This window comes from Trichechus manatus, unplaced genomic scaffold (genome assembly GCF_000243295.1).
Source record: "Trichechus manatus latirostris isolate Lorelei unplaced genomic scaffold, TriManLat1.0 scaffold00071, whole genome shotgun sequence".
NCBI classification, from domain to species: Eukaryota; Metazoa; Chordata; class Mammalia; order Sirenia; family Trichechidae; genus Trichechus; species Trichechus manatus.
The window spans coordinates 8,090,863-8,106,004 of NW_004444007.1; the positions used below are offsets into that span (position 1 = coordinate 8,090,863).

General features: G+C 35.2%; 1 protein-coding gene across 7 annotated transcripts in view; it reads right to left on the reverse strand.

Moving 5' to 3' along the window:
- The window catches only part of TBCK (TBC1 domain containing kinase), a 273,293-nt gene that overhangs the window by 42,915 nt on the left and 215,236 nt on the right, over positions 1-15,142 (reverse strand). For 6 of the 7 annotated variants that reach the window (XM_023734775.1, XM_023734773.1, XM_023734774.1 and 3 more), the window contains one exon: positions 7,901-8,076. In XM_023734775.1, coding sequence (XP_023590543.1) covers positions 7,901-8,076 — 176 coding nt within the window. Of the gene's footprint in view, positions 1-7,900; positions 8,077-15,142 lie in introns of those variants that run through there. The other variant, XM_023734777.1, reaches the window with a different exon arrangement.

A 15,142-nucleotide genomic window follows, 5' to 3' on the forward strand; every position in this document is an offset into this window, starting at 1 on the left:
TTTACAAATGAGATAGGTACATGGGTAAATAATCATATTCCAAAAAAGACTGACTTTACAAAAAAGATTTATTTCAAAATTCCTTTTAAATATTTGCTCAAAATTCAACACAGAAATAATCTCATGTTTTTTCGTAAGTCCTAAAAGAGCATAGTCTCTTTGTTGGGTACTGCACTTAGTAAAATCACACCTCTATAGACAAAGCATACCAGTATTTCACCAGACTGCTTATTAAGGTATACGTACTTGCATGTTGGCTTGTTTGTTTGCTATATTAATTAATTATAATTGGTGTTATATATCTTTGAGCTCAAACTGAAGGTTATACCTTTAGTATATCAATAACCAAAAGGAAATATGGAATTAAGCCCATAGTTTCCTCATAGATAATGTAACTGAATAGCATTAACTGATAAAAAAATTATATATACGAATTTATTGTTGTAATTAAATGAAGTTTACATTTCAAGTTAGTCTCCCATACAGAAATTTTTTTTTTTTTACATACATTGTTATGAGACCCCGACCGCTCACCCTATTCTGTGACAGCCTAGTTCTCCCCTCCGCCCCTGATTCCCCATGAACACTCAACCAGCTCCTAACTCTCTCTGCCTTCCCATCTCACCTCTGGACAGAAGCTGCCCCTTTGGTCTTTTGTATCTACCTGACTAAGAGGCACATTCTTCACAATCACTTTATGTCCCACAGTCCAGTCCAATCCCTGTCTGAAGAGTTGGCCTCAGAAATTGTTTTAGTTCTGGGGTGATAGAGAGTACAGGGGCCATGCTTTCTGGGGTGCCTCCAGTCTCAGTCAGACCATTAAGTCTGGTCTTACTAGAATTTGAGTTCTGCATCCCATCATTCTACTGCTCCATCAGGGACCCTCTGTTGTGTTCCCTGTCAGGACGTTCATTGGTGATAGCTGGGCACCATCTAGTTCTTCTGGTCTCAGGCTGGTGAAGTCTCTGGTTTACGTGGCCCACTCTGTCTCTTGGGCTAATACTTTCCTTGTGTCTTTGGTGTTCTTCGTTCTCCTTTACTGCAAGTGGTTGGGACCAACTGATGCATCTTAGATGCCTGCTTGCAAGCTTTTAAGACCCCAGACACCACTCACCAAAGAAGAATGCAGAACTTTTTCTTAATAAGCTTTGTTAGGCCAATTGACCTAGATGTCCCCTGAAAGCATGGTCCCCAGACCCCGCATCCCTGCTACTCTGTCTCTCAAAGTATTTGATTGTATTGAGGAAACTTCTTAGCTTTGGTTTAGTCCAGTTGTGCTGGCCTCCCCTGTAGTGTGTGCTGTCCTTCCCTTCACCTAAGATGATTCTTATCTACTATCTAGTCAGTGAATAACCCTTGCCCTCCCTCCCCACCCCCATAACCATCAAAGATTGTTTTCTTCTGTGTTTAAACAAAAAATTATATTTTTAGATACCATCATTTCCTTGCCATATCTGCTGCTTTCTTGGACTGATATCACCATTCTCCAAATCATCTAGTCTAATACCTCATTTTTGATATCTAATCAGTTGCAACACGCTACATTTTATTGTTCTAATAAATCCCATCCTCTCATCTCCATTCCCATTAATACTTCCCTATTTCCGACACTCATTATCTTAAGCTTAGACTACTACAAAAGCTTTCTGTTTTCTCCAAGTCTGGTCTTTTCCCTTGGAAATCCATTTTAAACACAATACTGTCAGATTAAAATTTTTAAAACAAAATTCTAATTATCACATCCATGCTGAAAACTTTCCATGGATGCCTGTAGGATTAAGCCCAAATTTCTCAGTTCAGCTCTCATGAAGAGGATCTAACTATTTCAATCCCAACATAATTTAACCATATATATGGTTTCCTGGATGTGTTCTTAGGCATCTAGCTCCTGTAGTTTTCTCTGCCTAAAGAACTTTTCCCCCTATATTTTTGGGTGTTCAAGTATTATCCACCCTTCAAGTGTTTCCTCCATAAAACTTTCCCTTCCTACATTATCTGTGCATCTCTCATGACAGCAATTTGTTCCTGTATAAAACATACTACTGTACAGGTCTTATATCTCCATCAAGACTTTAAACTTTTTTTTTTTTTGTTATTTGAATCTCTTACAGTGCTTAATACAATGCCTAGAACACAGCTTGTATATCTATCCATCAATGCTTGTAAGCATCATGATATAGAGTCCCCCTTTGCCAGCACACATTCTGAGAAAAGGAAGAAGAAACAGCAGAAAAAGTAATTTCTCTGGATTTTCTCCAGCAAAGATACCGACCCAAGTGGCCCAGTAGAACTATTTTATTTTAGGGCACAGATAGAGACATCACTCTTTGTAACTGCGAATAAGAAATGTTTATGTACATCAAATCTCTGGGTAATTCCATCCCTCTAGTCTTGCCTGAACCATCAACCTCACCCACCCTCCACACTGCATCAAAGTAATCTCTCTAACATACAAATCTGAGCATGCCACTTATCTGATTAAAATTCTTTAATGCTTTCCCACTGCCTTTGTAGTAAATCCCAAACTTCTTAACATGTTATACCACATTCTCTATGAAGCTGCCTTTGCTGATTTTAGCCTTATTTCCCACCACTCTTACGTATGCCAGCCACACTAACTCAGAGCACTTATAATTCCTTGAATGTGTTTCTCTCTCACACCTCTCTGTGCTCCATGAAGTGTTTTCTTCAGCTTGAAATGTCCTCCCTCTTGTTTCTTCTTTGCTGGTCTAATTCCTACCTGTCTTTCAAAACCCATCTCAGGCATCACCTTGTTTAGGTGTCCATCCTTTATTTTCCCATGGCATTCTGGGTATGCCTCAGACAGACCATTTCACACTGTATTGTAATTATCTATTTAATATTTCTGTCTCACCCACAAGACCATGACTTTGACTCTGTATCCTCACTGCTTGGCAAAACAGGTCCTCCAACAGGTTGAATGACTTGCTGATTGAATGAGCCTGTATGGCACCCTAGGAACTGGGTCTCAGAGCAAATACGAGCTTTTCAATAGCTAATGTACCTCTTGCAACTAAGCCCAATCCAGACAGTGAAGAAATTCCTCACCAGTGGCTACCATGTACCACCACATTATACAAGGTTCACTCTGATATGGTAGAAATTTTATTTCAGGTGGTATGCACCTAGGCCTGAACGGGATAACAAAATCTTAATAAGCCTCTTCATCATTATTTATCCTGCTCTGACCACAAATATCTCTATAGTACTTCAAAGAAGGTCTAGGAAACTAACTCTTCAGGTCACAGAGACAAGGACAATACTAGTATGCACTAAAGATGAACAACATGGCAAAATAATAAAAACAAGACAGTTTATGTGTTTTCAATTTAAAAAATTAAAAAATTTAGGTCTGAGGTTGACTTTCCTTTAACATCTGATGTAAAAAAAAGCAAAAAGCAAGAGTTTTAAAAATAAAGCTGCAAAAATCCAGCCCTGACTTCATGTAAATGAGAATAATATTTCTTCAAAGTATTTCTGTCTACAGATAACATAAGTTGGAACCAATTTACATGGCTAAGACCACTTAATATAAACTCCAGGAAATTAAAAATCCTAAATATTTAGAAATAATAAAGAAAACAACACTTTAGCTAGTGTATCACCTTTGAAACTATTAACATTACTTATGAAATTTATGCCATTAAATGAGAAACATTGTCTATTGCCTCTTAATCACTGGAATTACTGTTTGCTATGAAATGTCTGCAATGTATTGAAGAACAAACATCTCTGATTTGAACTTTTACTTAGATTAATATTTCATGTTTCTTTCTTATTAAAAACAAACACAATTAAGACATGATTTGAACAAAAACTTGAACATGCTATTTAGCTTCCTTGCATCTTCAGCTCTGATATTAAGGGGTTAGACTAGATCATCTCTAGGGTTCCTTCTTATTGTAAAGTTCTGTGATTATGTTTTTATTGTGAAGTTTGTGTAAAGTTCATGTCCTCCAGCTTTGCTTTCCCTTTTGGTACATCTCTGCTTTGCCCCCACTGGGGGTTGAGGTAGTTCCCTCAGATCACTGGTGCTCTAAAGTATTTTCTCTCACTATAATCACAACTGACAGTGAAGTGAAATATCATATCTTGTGGGGTATTTGTATGTCAACTGGGAATATTAATATCATAATCTAATGGACTGCAGCTTTAACAGTCAAATTTCAGGCATCAGGCATGGGAGGGTTCTGGGAGATTGTACGGCTGTCCCTTAAATTCATCAGTAGACACTAGTTTATTTTGCTTATGAGTAAGATACCCTTCCTCTCTTTTATAAACAACCATTTCACTTTTTTACAGAGGTAAAAAGATGAGAAGAAGCCTAATCTTAGACATTTAATCTCCTGAAAGCACAATTTAGGAAAATAAAATTTTCACCTATAGGAAGAAGTAAGAACTATGTCAACCAAAGTTGTCCCATTTAAATGACCTATAAAAGCAAAAAAGAGGATAGAAATGATACAGGAACATGAGAAATGATTTGGAAAATACTATAAACAACATTTCAATGATAACTTAACATTTTTGGAGAAGAGGAAGGTAATATAGAAAGTTTCTTATTTCCTCTACTGCATAGGATTATATTTTGTTACAAGGGAGAAATAAATTATTTCAAGAATGTATTAGTATTAAATATTTAGTCATTTCTGAACAAACAGATTGGCAAAGTCACATAAGTCCTACAGTTTAATTGCAGAGATTTACTTTAGTAAGAATAAAGAGTTACTCTGAAAAGATGATTACTTAAAAATATTATGAGGATTTCAATAGGCTTTCATTTAAGTTTTAAAACACTTAGTAGTTTCATGGAAAATGAGAACAAATGAACACAAAAACAAACACACACCAGAATTTTGAATGACTTAAGTCTTATAAATTAAGTTATAATAGCAAAGGAACTTTCTAACATGCCTTCTCCCTCAAAGGATACCAAAATTGCTTTCTAGAATTTAAAATAGCTTACTTTCTTTGATTCTGTGGTATGTTAAGACACACACACACAAATAACCACAGGTACATTTGTTCAGTTGGTATTTGGGATTAGGTCCCCTATGTATAGAGGAACTGAAGGTTAACAGCTGAATTTTTAAGATTTGAAAGAATGTGTATAACACGAATAAGTACATATAGTTTGAGGAATCAATGCATGTCTTATTCAGTCATTAATTTATGTTAATTTATTCATCTCGGTAGTGTTTATGCTTAACAGCCCTATGTAGAGACCAAAAATCCACCTGCCAAATAGCATAAGGCTTAGGAGCATAAGCTTGGCTCTACCAATTGCTAGTTATATAGCCCGAGGTAAGTTGCTTAACATTTCTCACCTTTGTCATCAGTAAAATAGAATAACAGTATCTCCATCATAGGACTAGAAGCATGCTTGGAACAATGTAAGGGTCAATGATAGCTATTATTAGAAGTCAATTCACTTACATCTAAGGTGTCCTTGTTCTAAAATAACTGGTAAGGCATAGTATATTATTGTTGCCATGTTCATTTGCATCTTCAACAGGACAGTAAAAAGTCTTAATTCAAGAGCACACCTTTAACAACATCTTGGTTAAAGCAGGATTTCAAAAGAGATTTAAAAAATTTTACAAGTTGGGCCCTTTAGAAAGATCATAAAAGACGGGTGACTTCATTTTCCTTTATTCATTCCCTTGGACCAAACCCCACTCTAAAATGATATGAAAAAAAAGTTGATTCTCTCACTCTAGCCTATAATTTTAGATAGTAAAACAAACATGCCAGGTCTCTGCCTAGTTTCAACTCTGGACTAAGTATTGTAGGATGACATAGAGTCACTCCTACATCAAAGGACTCACCCATACTCATCAGGGAACAATGTTCAGGCTAGCTGGTTTAATTTCTGCTGTTCTATTTGTATTTATCCTGTAGAAAATAGAGTATCAATGAAAAAAATCAGACTATGAATTTTGGAAAGGGGCCCTGGTGGTGCAGTAGTTAAAGTGCTCAGTTGCTAACTGAAAGGTCGGTGGTTCGAACCCACCAACCGCTCTGTGGGAGAAAGATGTGGCAGTCTGCTTCTGTAAAGATTACAGCCTTGGAAACCCTAGGGGTCAATTTTAATCTGTCCTATGGGGTTGCTAGGAGTTGGAACTGATTCAGCGGCAAGGGGTTTGGTTTTGGGTTTTAGGAGGTTTGGAAAACCTTGGATTAAGTGACACTCTCATTGTGTGTGTGTTTTTAAAATTTCAAATAATTAGTTAAATTATTTGAAAGTAAATATCAGAGGAGTAGTGTGTGTACATAAACTATTTTAGTTATTTTAGTAATAGTCTTTAAAATCAAAACAGGGCACAGAAATCAGCATTTCTGACGGTTTTATGAGAGAATGACTATGATCAAAACTCAATCAAAAGAAGCATAAACTAAAAAGGTAAAAACACTAAAAGTATTTTAAATGCTTGAAATAATAGATAAACCTCTACAGCAGAAGTCCCTGACCAGTAAACTGGAATTATTGCTTCTTTTGGAAGTCCACTCACCTACTTTGCTAGGGGACTTCCAGTATCTCTGAAGTCCTAACAACCAGGAACATTAACACTCTCTCCAGACAGGGACATAACATTTGAAATAGTGGGCTCTCAAATTGTATTCTTAGTAACTTAAGACTCAATGGATTGTTTCAGGCGTTCTGTAAATGTATAGTTTGAATTTTAAAATTTCATTTCCAAAAAGGAGATTGAAAATATGCACATGAAAATTAACTATGTGCCAGTATTAGTACATAAAAAACCATCAACCTACTAACCCTAATTCATAGCTTTTGTTAGTACTTGAGGGCAGTGGTGGTTCAGTGGTAGGTCTCATCTCGCCTTCCGTGTGGGAGACCTGGGTTTGATTCCCGACCAGTGTACCTCATAAGCAGCCAGCACCTGTCTGTCACTGAAGGTTTGTGTGTTACTATGATGCTGAACAGGTATCAGCAGAGCTGCCAGACTAAGCCAGACTAGGAAGAAAGGCCTGGTGATCTACTTCTGAAAATCAGCCAGTGAAAGCCCTATGGATTCCAATGGTCCAATCTGCAACCAATCATGGGGATGGCACAGAACCGGGCAGTGTTTTGTTCCAATGTGCATAGGATCACCAGGACATGGCAACTGACAACAACAACAATGTAGGTAATGCTAAAAACGTAAAATTAGGAAAGAAATTAATTCTAATAAAATTCCTCATTTGATTTTATATAGGCTAAAGAAAATTTTTATTTAAAAAGGAGGTTGCTATGTTAAGAAGGCTTGGAAACCATTTACCTAGATTCTAGAATACAAAAGAATCAAGGCATGTTTTATAAGAATCTGACAGATAATGAAAACATAAGGAGAAAGGCTGAACTGTTACTATTTTGTAACTACTCATAATTTAATGCCAAACAAAATCACTGGAAGTAGAGTAAGTTCAACAATAAAAATCTAAGTGAAAAAATAACATGTTCTCCATAGCAAATGTTTTAAAAAGTATAATAAATACAAGTTCAGTATTGAGATCTGGCTATCAGGTAGATCAGGAATATATTTACTCTTCATCTTTGCCAACATTTCTCTATCTATAGCAGGAAAGATTTAAACACTTCAAGAACAGCAATATACACCAGAGAAATACAAATACTGAGATAGTATCCCAATATTATGGTGTTGTTTAGAAAACATTTTAAGGTCTCTTGTATGTAATGTTATGTAAAGAAATCTCATGAAAATCTATTCTGGCATCCAGTTTGAGAGTTATTTAGCTATTTAAATTCCTAGGAATCCCAGCAATGTTCATTGTTTTTTACCACACATCCTTTAAATGGAAAAGGAAACAATATAAATAAGGTAGTACTGCCCTTTAAAACAGCATGCATAAAGGATACTCTTCGCTATTTCGGATGTCAACCACCAGGAGCTTTGGTTTACTGGACTTTGTTTTCTTGGTGGGTGTTTTGAAATGGCCTGTCACTGTGAGCTCACACAAGTCAATCAGGTCCTCCGCTGAAATCCGGGGTGATACTTCTGACTTGAGGTCATTTAACGAAATGGATTCCCTTGACTGAAAAATACAACAGACAACACAAATATTGAGATTATTGAAGAGAGACAAACTATAGCCAGTATAGAATATCTTTAGGCTCTTAATACCAATCAATTTAGCACCTGGGAGAAAAGGAAGAAAAAAAAGAAAACCATATCTCATTTTAGGAGTCAAATTGTGGAATTGTATTCTTTACTAATGAGGTTTATTTCTGTAGTAGTCACACATAAAAAACATTATTCTTTTTGCCTCGCTATTAACTTCTGGCTCAAACATGCTAGAAAGATGTGAGGCAGAATTTTCCTTATGAGAGCACTGTGTATCTTTAAAAACAGTTGCTTTAAGCACCTTTCACTTTTCTTCAAGTACTGTTGTTGTGACGCACATTGATTACAACTCAGGTAATACAGGAAATTGCATTGTAACTCAATATATACACTAATTAAGGAAACTGGTTCTAATATATGCATTGGACTTTTATAACATAATTTAGGTAGAGGAACCTTGTTGGCACAGTGGTTAAAGCGCTCTGCTGCTAACCAAAAGGTCAGGAATGTGAATCCACCAGCTGCTCCACGGGAGAAAGATGTGGCAGTCGGCTTCTGTAAAGATTTACAGCCTTGGAAACCCTATGGGGTAGTTCTACTCTGTCCAGTAGGGTCACTATGAGCCTGAATCGACTCGATGGCAATGGGTTCGGTTTTAACATAATTTATGTTATATATAGATGAGTAAGTGGAAATTAGATTCTAAGACATGAATAAAGAGCATCATGGCGCTTTCTTAGATAAATTGCTATCGTATCTCGTGAAAGAGGTAAAAGCAGACTTCAGACTATCAAACCAACACATTGGTCTATGTGTCTGTTATATTCAGATTGACTAATTCTGACTGAGAGCTATTTGCAATTATTCTGCACGTTATTTAGTAGGGAGAAGGATCGCCCTCCCCATAACGGCAATGTAATACAACTCAATTCAACATAAATTTGTTGAGCACTAAACCAGTTGCCTTGAAATTGATTCTGACTATTGAGCACTAGATAATCTTTAAAAATTCATTTGACATAATTTGAAAATTTAAGAACTTTCAACACTCACTTGATTAAAAATACTGGGATTCAAAAGCAAAATTTCATTTATATTCTTAATAAGTTTTCAAAATTGAATCTATTATTTCATTTACTCCTTTTTTCCATTCCATTGTAGACTTTCAGTTTAGAATTTCTAGGCAGGAGGAAATAAACCATGTGAACCACCTCTCAGAATTTTCCAAAAAAATTTTTTTTTTAACTTACAGTTTGATGTCAGCCCTCATCCCTGGCGTTTCCCTGACTCTGTCTTACACTCTTTACTGGTAGAGCACTTGTTCTTCTCAGTCCATTAACTTTTAAATAGAAATGGAAATTGCTAAGCTTTATGACTTATGGCTCATAAAAAAATATGCATTAGGAATTTTAATATTTTAATATTAGGAATTAAAGCTACTTAAACATTGTGAAATTAAAAGTGGTTCAGAAAGATTTAAAGAGCTTTAAAACCAGCAAGCAACACAGTCAATGCTTCCATCTCCTTTTTCATTAGATTGCAGTCTCTATAGGTATTTATCCCAGCCTTCGCATGTAGCTGTAAATTTACACAGATAAAATACAGACGTTCTGATTACTCTAGTTCTGCTTCTAGTCATTTAATGAAGAATGTAAGAAAGTGGCATTTCAACCTGAGGTAATATCTGAAAGGAGTGTCCTGGCTGATGAAAAACAGGATTTGACCAAAGTGTTCTCTATGACCAAAGTGTTTTAAAGAAAGATTTGACCTTGGCATTGGTTCTAATCAAATGTATCACATATGAAGAATTTTTCAATGGAAAGAGCATTTCCACATGAAATAGTAAGAAACGAAAGAGAGGAATCACTGACAAATGCACACCTTTCCAAACTTTTGAGTTTGTATCAGTAAAGAACTTTAATATGGTACATGCAGTTTCTTCTGCAAATAGTATATTCAGGAAAAACTACATAGTATTATGAAGAAAATACTTACAATATTAAAAATACAGAATGTTTTTCTTGTATTAGATAGTTTTATAAACCTTTTTACTATTCATTGTATAATTTTCATTTAGAGGCCTAAAAATAGAACTTACTCTGCGCAACTTTTGTCTTATTTAGTATCAGCAGACATTGGCATTTTTCTTATGTGACTGGATTTTCAAATTGTTGGAATTTCTTTGTTTATGGACAATGGACAAGAATTTAGGATTACTATAGAACAACTCTGGAAATCCCTATTGATTTATTATTTCAGTCCAAGAGGCTGGATATACAGGGCATTCTTAAGCTCAGGATACCCAAAAATAAGAAATCAATTTGTCTGAAAACTTTTTTTTTTTTAATTCATATTCTATTGCCAACTTAGAGTCAGAATTTACTTAGCAGTGCTACTAATAAAAAATAATCTCTGAGGCAGTGCGGGCCCTCTGAAAGGGGAATCTGGATATATTAGTGCTAAATCTAACCAAACAAGCAAAAATTTAAGCCTGATAATAAGACAGACATTTTGCTGTGTCCATTAAATTATGAGAGAATACCTTTGTCATGATACTTAAGCGCTAAAATGGCAGAATTTTAATGAGAATATGCCTGCATACACTTATGTTTACATCTAACCAGAAACCAAAGCTCCTAAACAACTATAAAGACATTGTGGCTATGACAGTACATAGCTGGTGGCCAGAACACTCTTCCCATATCTTTTGCTATGGATTCTGGTACTTAACATCAACCTAGTTATCCAAGACAGAAATCTGGAAATCATCCTAGATTCTTCTTTCTTCCTTATTTCCCATATGCATCCAACATATCCCCAAGTTCCACCAAAATATCTCTTGAACCTGTTCCCTAAATTCACTGCCCTCTCTCAGGGCTCCATCATTTCTTACTTGGATTATAGAAACTGCTTCTCTATCCCCTGCTTTCCCTCTTCATCCTTCTAATTCACCTTCCAAATGCTACTTGAGTTAAAAATCAAAATAAAAATATTATCATGTAACTTTTATAATTAAAAGCACCTCAATGACTTTTACATGTTGATAGAATAAAACTAAATCCATACTATAGCATACAAAACACTTTATGAATTGACCCCTGCCTATAGAAGAGAGAGGACCAGAGGCCTTGGAGTCAAACTACTTGGGTTCAAATCTTGGCCACATCACTTATCAGTATTTAACTTCTCTGGCTAGTTTTCTTGATCTATAAAATGGAACTAGCAACCAAAGCTCCTAAAAACTATAAACAGGAGCTACCTGAACCCTACTGGGTTATTTCAAGGATTAAAAGTTTATATATATATGTATATGTATATGTATATGTGTGTGTATATATATATATATAATTTGGAGCCCTGGTGGCACAGTAGTTAAGAGCTACGGTGAGCTATAGTTACTAACCAAAATGTCAGCAGTTTGAATTCACCAGTCGCTCCTTGGAAACCCTATGGGGCAGTTCTACTCTGTTCTGTAGGGTCGCTATGAGTCAGAATTGACTTGACAGTAAAGGAGTTTTTATATAATATTTACAATAGTGTGTAAAACCCATTACAATGGTGTGTGACACATGGCAAGATCTGAACAAATATTTGCAATATTTTCATTTCCTGTTTTCTCACTTGTCACCACCTTGTACCTTATGCTTCAGCATTAGCAGACAACTTGCCTTGTTATGGATTGAACTGTGTTCCCCAAAAATGTGTGTCAACTTGACTAAGCCATGATTCGCAGTATTGTGTGGTTGTCCACCATTTTGTGATCTGATGTGATTATCCTATGTATTGTAAAGCCTAACCTCTGTGATGTTAATGAGGCAGGATTAGAGGCAGTTATGTTAATGAGGCAGGATTCAATCTACAGGATTAGGTTGTATTTTGAGAAATCTCTTTTGAGATATAAAAGAGAGAAGTGAGCAGAGAGGAGAGGGCCCTTGTGCCACCAAGAAAGAAGCATCGGGAGTGGAGCACGTCCTTTGGACCCAGGGTCCCTGTGCTGAGAAGCTCCTAGACCAGGGGAAGATTGATGACAAGGACCTTTCCCCAGAACTGACAGAGAGAGAAAAACTTCCCCTGGAGCAGGCACCCTGTATTTGGTCTTCTAGCCTCCTAGACAGTGAGATAATAAATTTCTGTTAAAGCCATCTACTTGTGATATTTCTGTTATAGCAGAACTAGATAACTAAGACATGCCTTTTCATGCCACTGTGCCTTTGCACATGTTGATCCTTCTACTTAAAATGCCACACCTTGTCCATCTATTAAATCCCTACTCACCTTCCAAGTCTTAGCTTAAACATTACTTCCTTTGTGAAGAAAGTCCTTCTTGTTAACTTCTGAAAAACTTGGTTAGTTTCTCTTCTGTATTCCTCCATGTATCTGGTATACACCTTTATTATAATGGGATCATTCCTTTCCCACTAGACTGAAGGCTCCGCAAGGATAAGAAAAGTGACTTTTACACCTATGTCTTCCCCAGAAACAAGTATGTTATCTGACACATAGAAAATATTAAAATATATTTGATGAATTTAAATAAATGAAATAATATTTTCAAATCCTCTACTATTTTCCTTGAGTAACTTTTGTGTTGTGGGGATGTATATGTTCCCAAAACAACATGTACATAATTCCATCATAGCAATTACTGTATTTGTGACATGTTGTCTTTTTCCACTTGACTTACAATCTCCCTGAGTGCAGGTTCCATGCCTTTTCATATTTGTATCTCTAAAAACTAGCACAAAGTTCAGCACAAAGAAACCCAGTAGCTATTTGATAAATGGATGAATGAGTAAAAAAAAAAGAAAAGATTAAATAAATCTACAGAGCAGAATCTCTTATCAGACAAACTCTTTAGGGAAGGCAAATCATCAGATTCTCTCTACCTCTGGGTACTCTGATGCTTAAAAAAAATCACTGAAATCTGCATCTGTAATAATTTTTCACAGTCATCTTTACTGTTCTCAACAACTGAAGATGATTTGCTACCATATAAATCTTGAAAAAAGTACTTTAATATAATTATTTGACAGACATTAGGTGAATATAAACAAGGTTAAAAAAAACAAAAACAAACTATCCTTGGGAAAATATGCAAAATAATTTAGTAATAATATATATACTAATGAAGGAAAACCAGACAAATACAAGTTGATATTTTGGGGAACACCAACAAAGGTGCAAAGTATATGGAGTGTGTGTGATACAAAATGAGAAATATAAATATGTTCTTACACTCTTTTTCTTTCTTATTTTAATTATAGATAAATGAAAAAGAATATAAGCATGTAGAAATATTTAAAAATACTACTACAATACTACAATACAACTCTGTATTAATAGATTTGAAAAATATAGGCTGTTTTTTAGAAAAATATAAACTACAAAAATCATTCCCAAGAGTATAAAACCTAAATAGACCTCTATATCCATAGTCCTAAACAGATCTGAATAGAACAGTGAAAGTGTGTGTATGTATGTGTCTGAAAGTCATAGAAAACCTGAATAGACCTATATAAAAATAGGCAAAATTTTAAAGTTTTGAAACAATTGCCTTGAAGAAAGTTACCAAACACATTTTCCCCAAAAAATTCTATCTCATTTACAAAGGAAAGAGAATTCCCATTATATAATAACTGTTCCAAAGTAAAGAAATCATTGAAAAGTAGCTCAGGCTATTTTATGACACTACCTTAACCTAAAAACTAAATCTGACAAAAACAGCATTAAACACACAAACACACATACACACATATGCAGACACACACATGCACATGCAGACACACACATACTACAATATTCTTTACGAATATAGATAAACAAATGAAATTAGAAAACTTAATGCAGTAGCATACTAAAAGAATGACATACTGTAATGAAGTACAGCATATTCTGGGGAGGAAAGATGGTTTAATATTAGGAAAATTTTCAGTATAATTCATCACCTTAATTAGTCAAAGGTGAAAAACTATGTAATCATCACTATAGGAAACAAAGTCAGATGTGATAAAACTTCACATCCATTTTCAATTTTAGAAAAAGGAAAACTCCGACAAACTCAGACCAGAAGGAAACTTAATTGGAATGACGAAAAATGAAAACTGGTCTATGAGATAAACTTTTTTTTTAATCTCAGATGTTTAACATTCTATTTAATAATGAATCAATAGAGACAGACTTACTAAAATCAAGGTGGAAATAAATGATAGCTATCAGCAATATCATTCATTACTTTTATGTAAGCTGATGTAGAGATAACAAGAGAAGAAAAATAAATAAGAGGTATAAACATTGGAAAAGAAGAAATCAATTATTTTTATTTTCAGATGACATAATAGTCTTCTTAGAAAACCAAGAATAATCAGAGGAAAATCCAATAAAACTGGTTAAGAATTCTGTAAAGTTTTTAGTCACAAAATACATATACTCAAATTATTAGCGTTTTTATATGCCAGCTGATGTCAGATGGATCCTGGCTGAAAGCAGAGAATACCAGAAAGATGTTTACCTGTGTTTTATTGACTATGCAAAGGCATTCAACTGTGTGAATCATAACAGATTATGGATAACATTTCAAAGAATGAGAATTCCAGAACACTTAATCGTGCTCATCAGGAACCTGTACACAGATCAAGAGGCAGTCATTTGAACAGAACAAGGGGATACTGAGTGGTTTAAAGTCAGGGAAGGTATGCGTCAGGGTTGAATCCTTTCACCATGCCTATTCAATCTGTATGCTGAGCAAATAGTCCGAGAAGGTGGACTATATGAAGAAGAATGTGGCATCATGATTGGAGGAAGACTCATTAACAACCTGCATTATGCAGATGACATAACCTTGCTTGCTGAAACTGAAAAGGACTTGAAATACTTACTGACGAAGATCAAAGACCACAACCTTCAGTAAGGATTACACCTCAATCAAAGAAAATAAAAATCCTTACAACTGGACCCATAAGCAACATCATGATAAACGGAGAAAAGATTGAAGTTGTCAAGGATTTCATTTTACTTGGATCCACAATCAATGTCTGTGG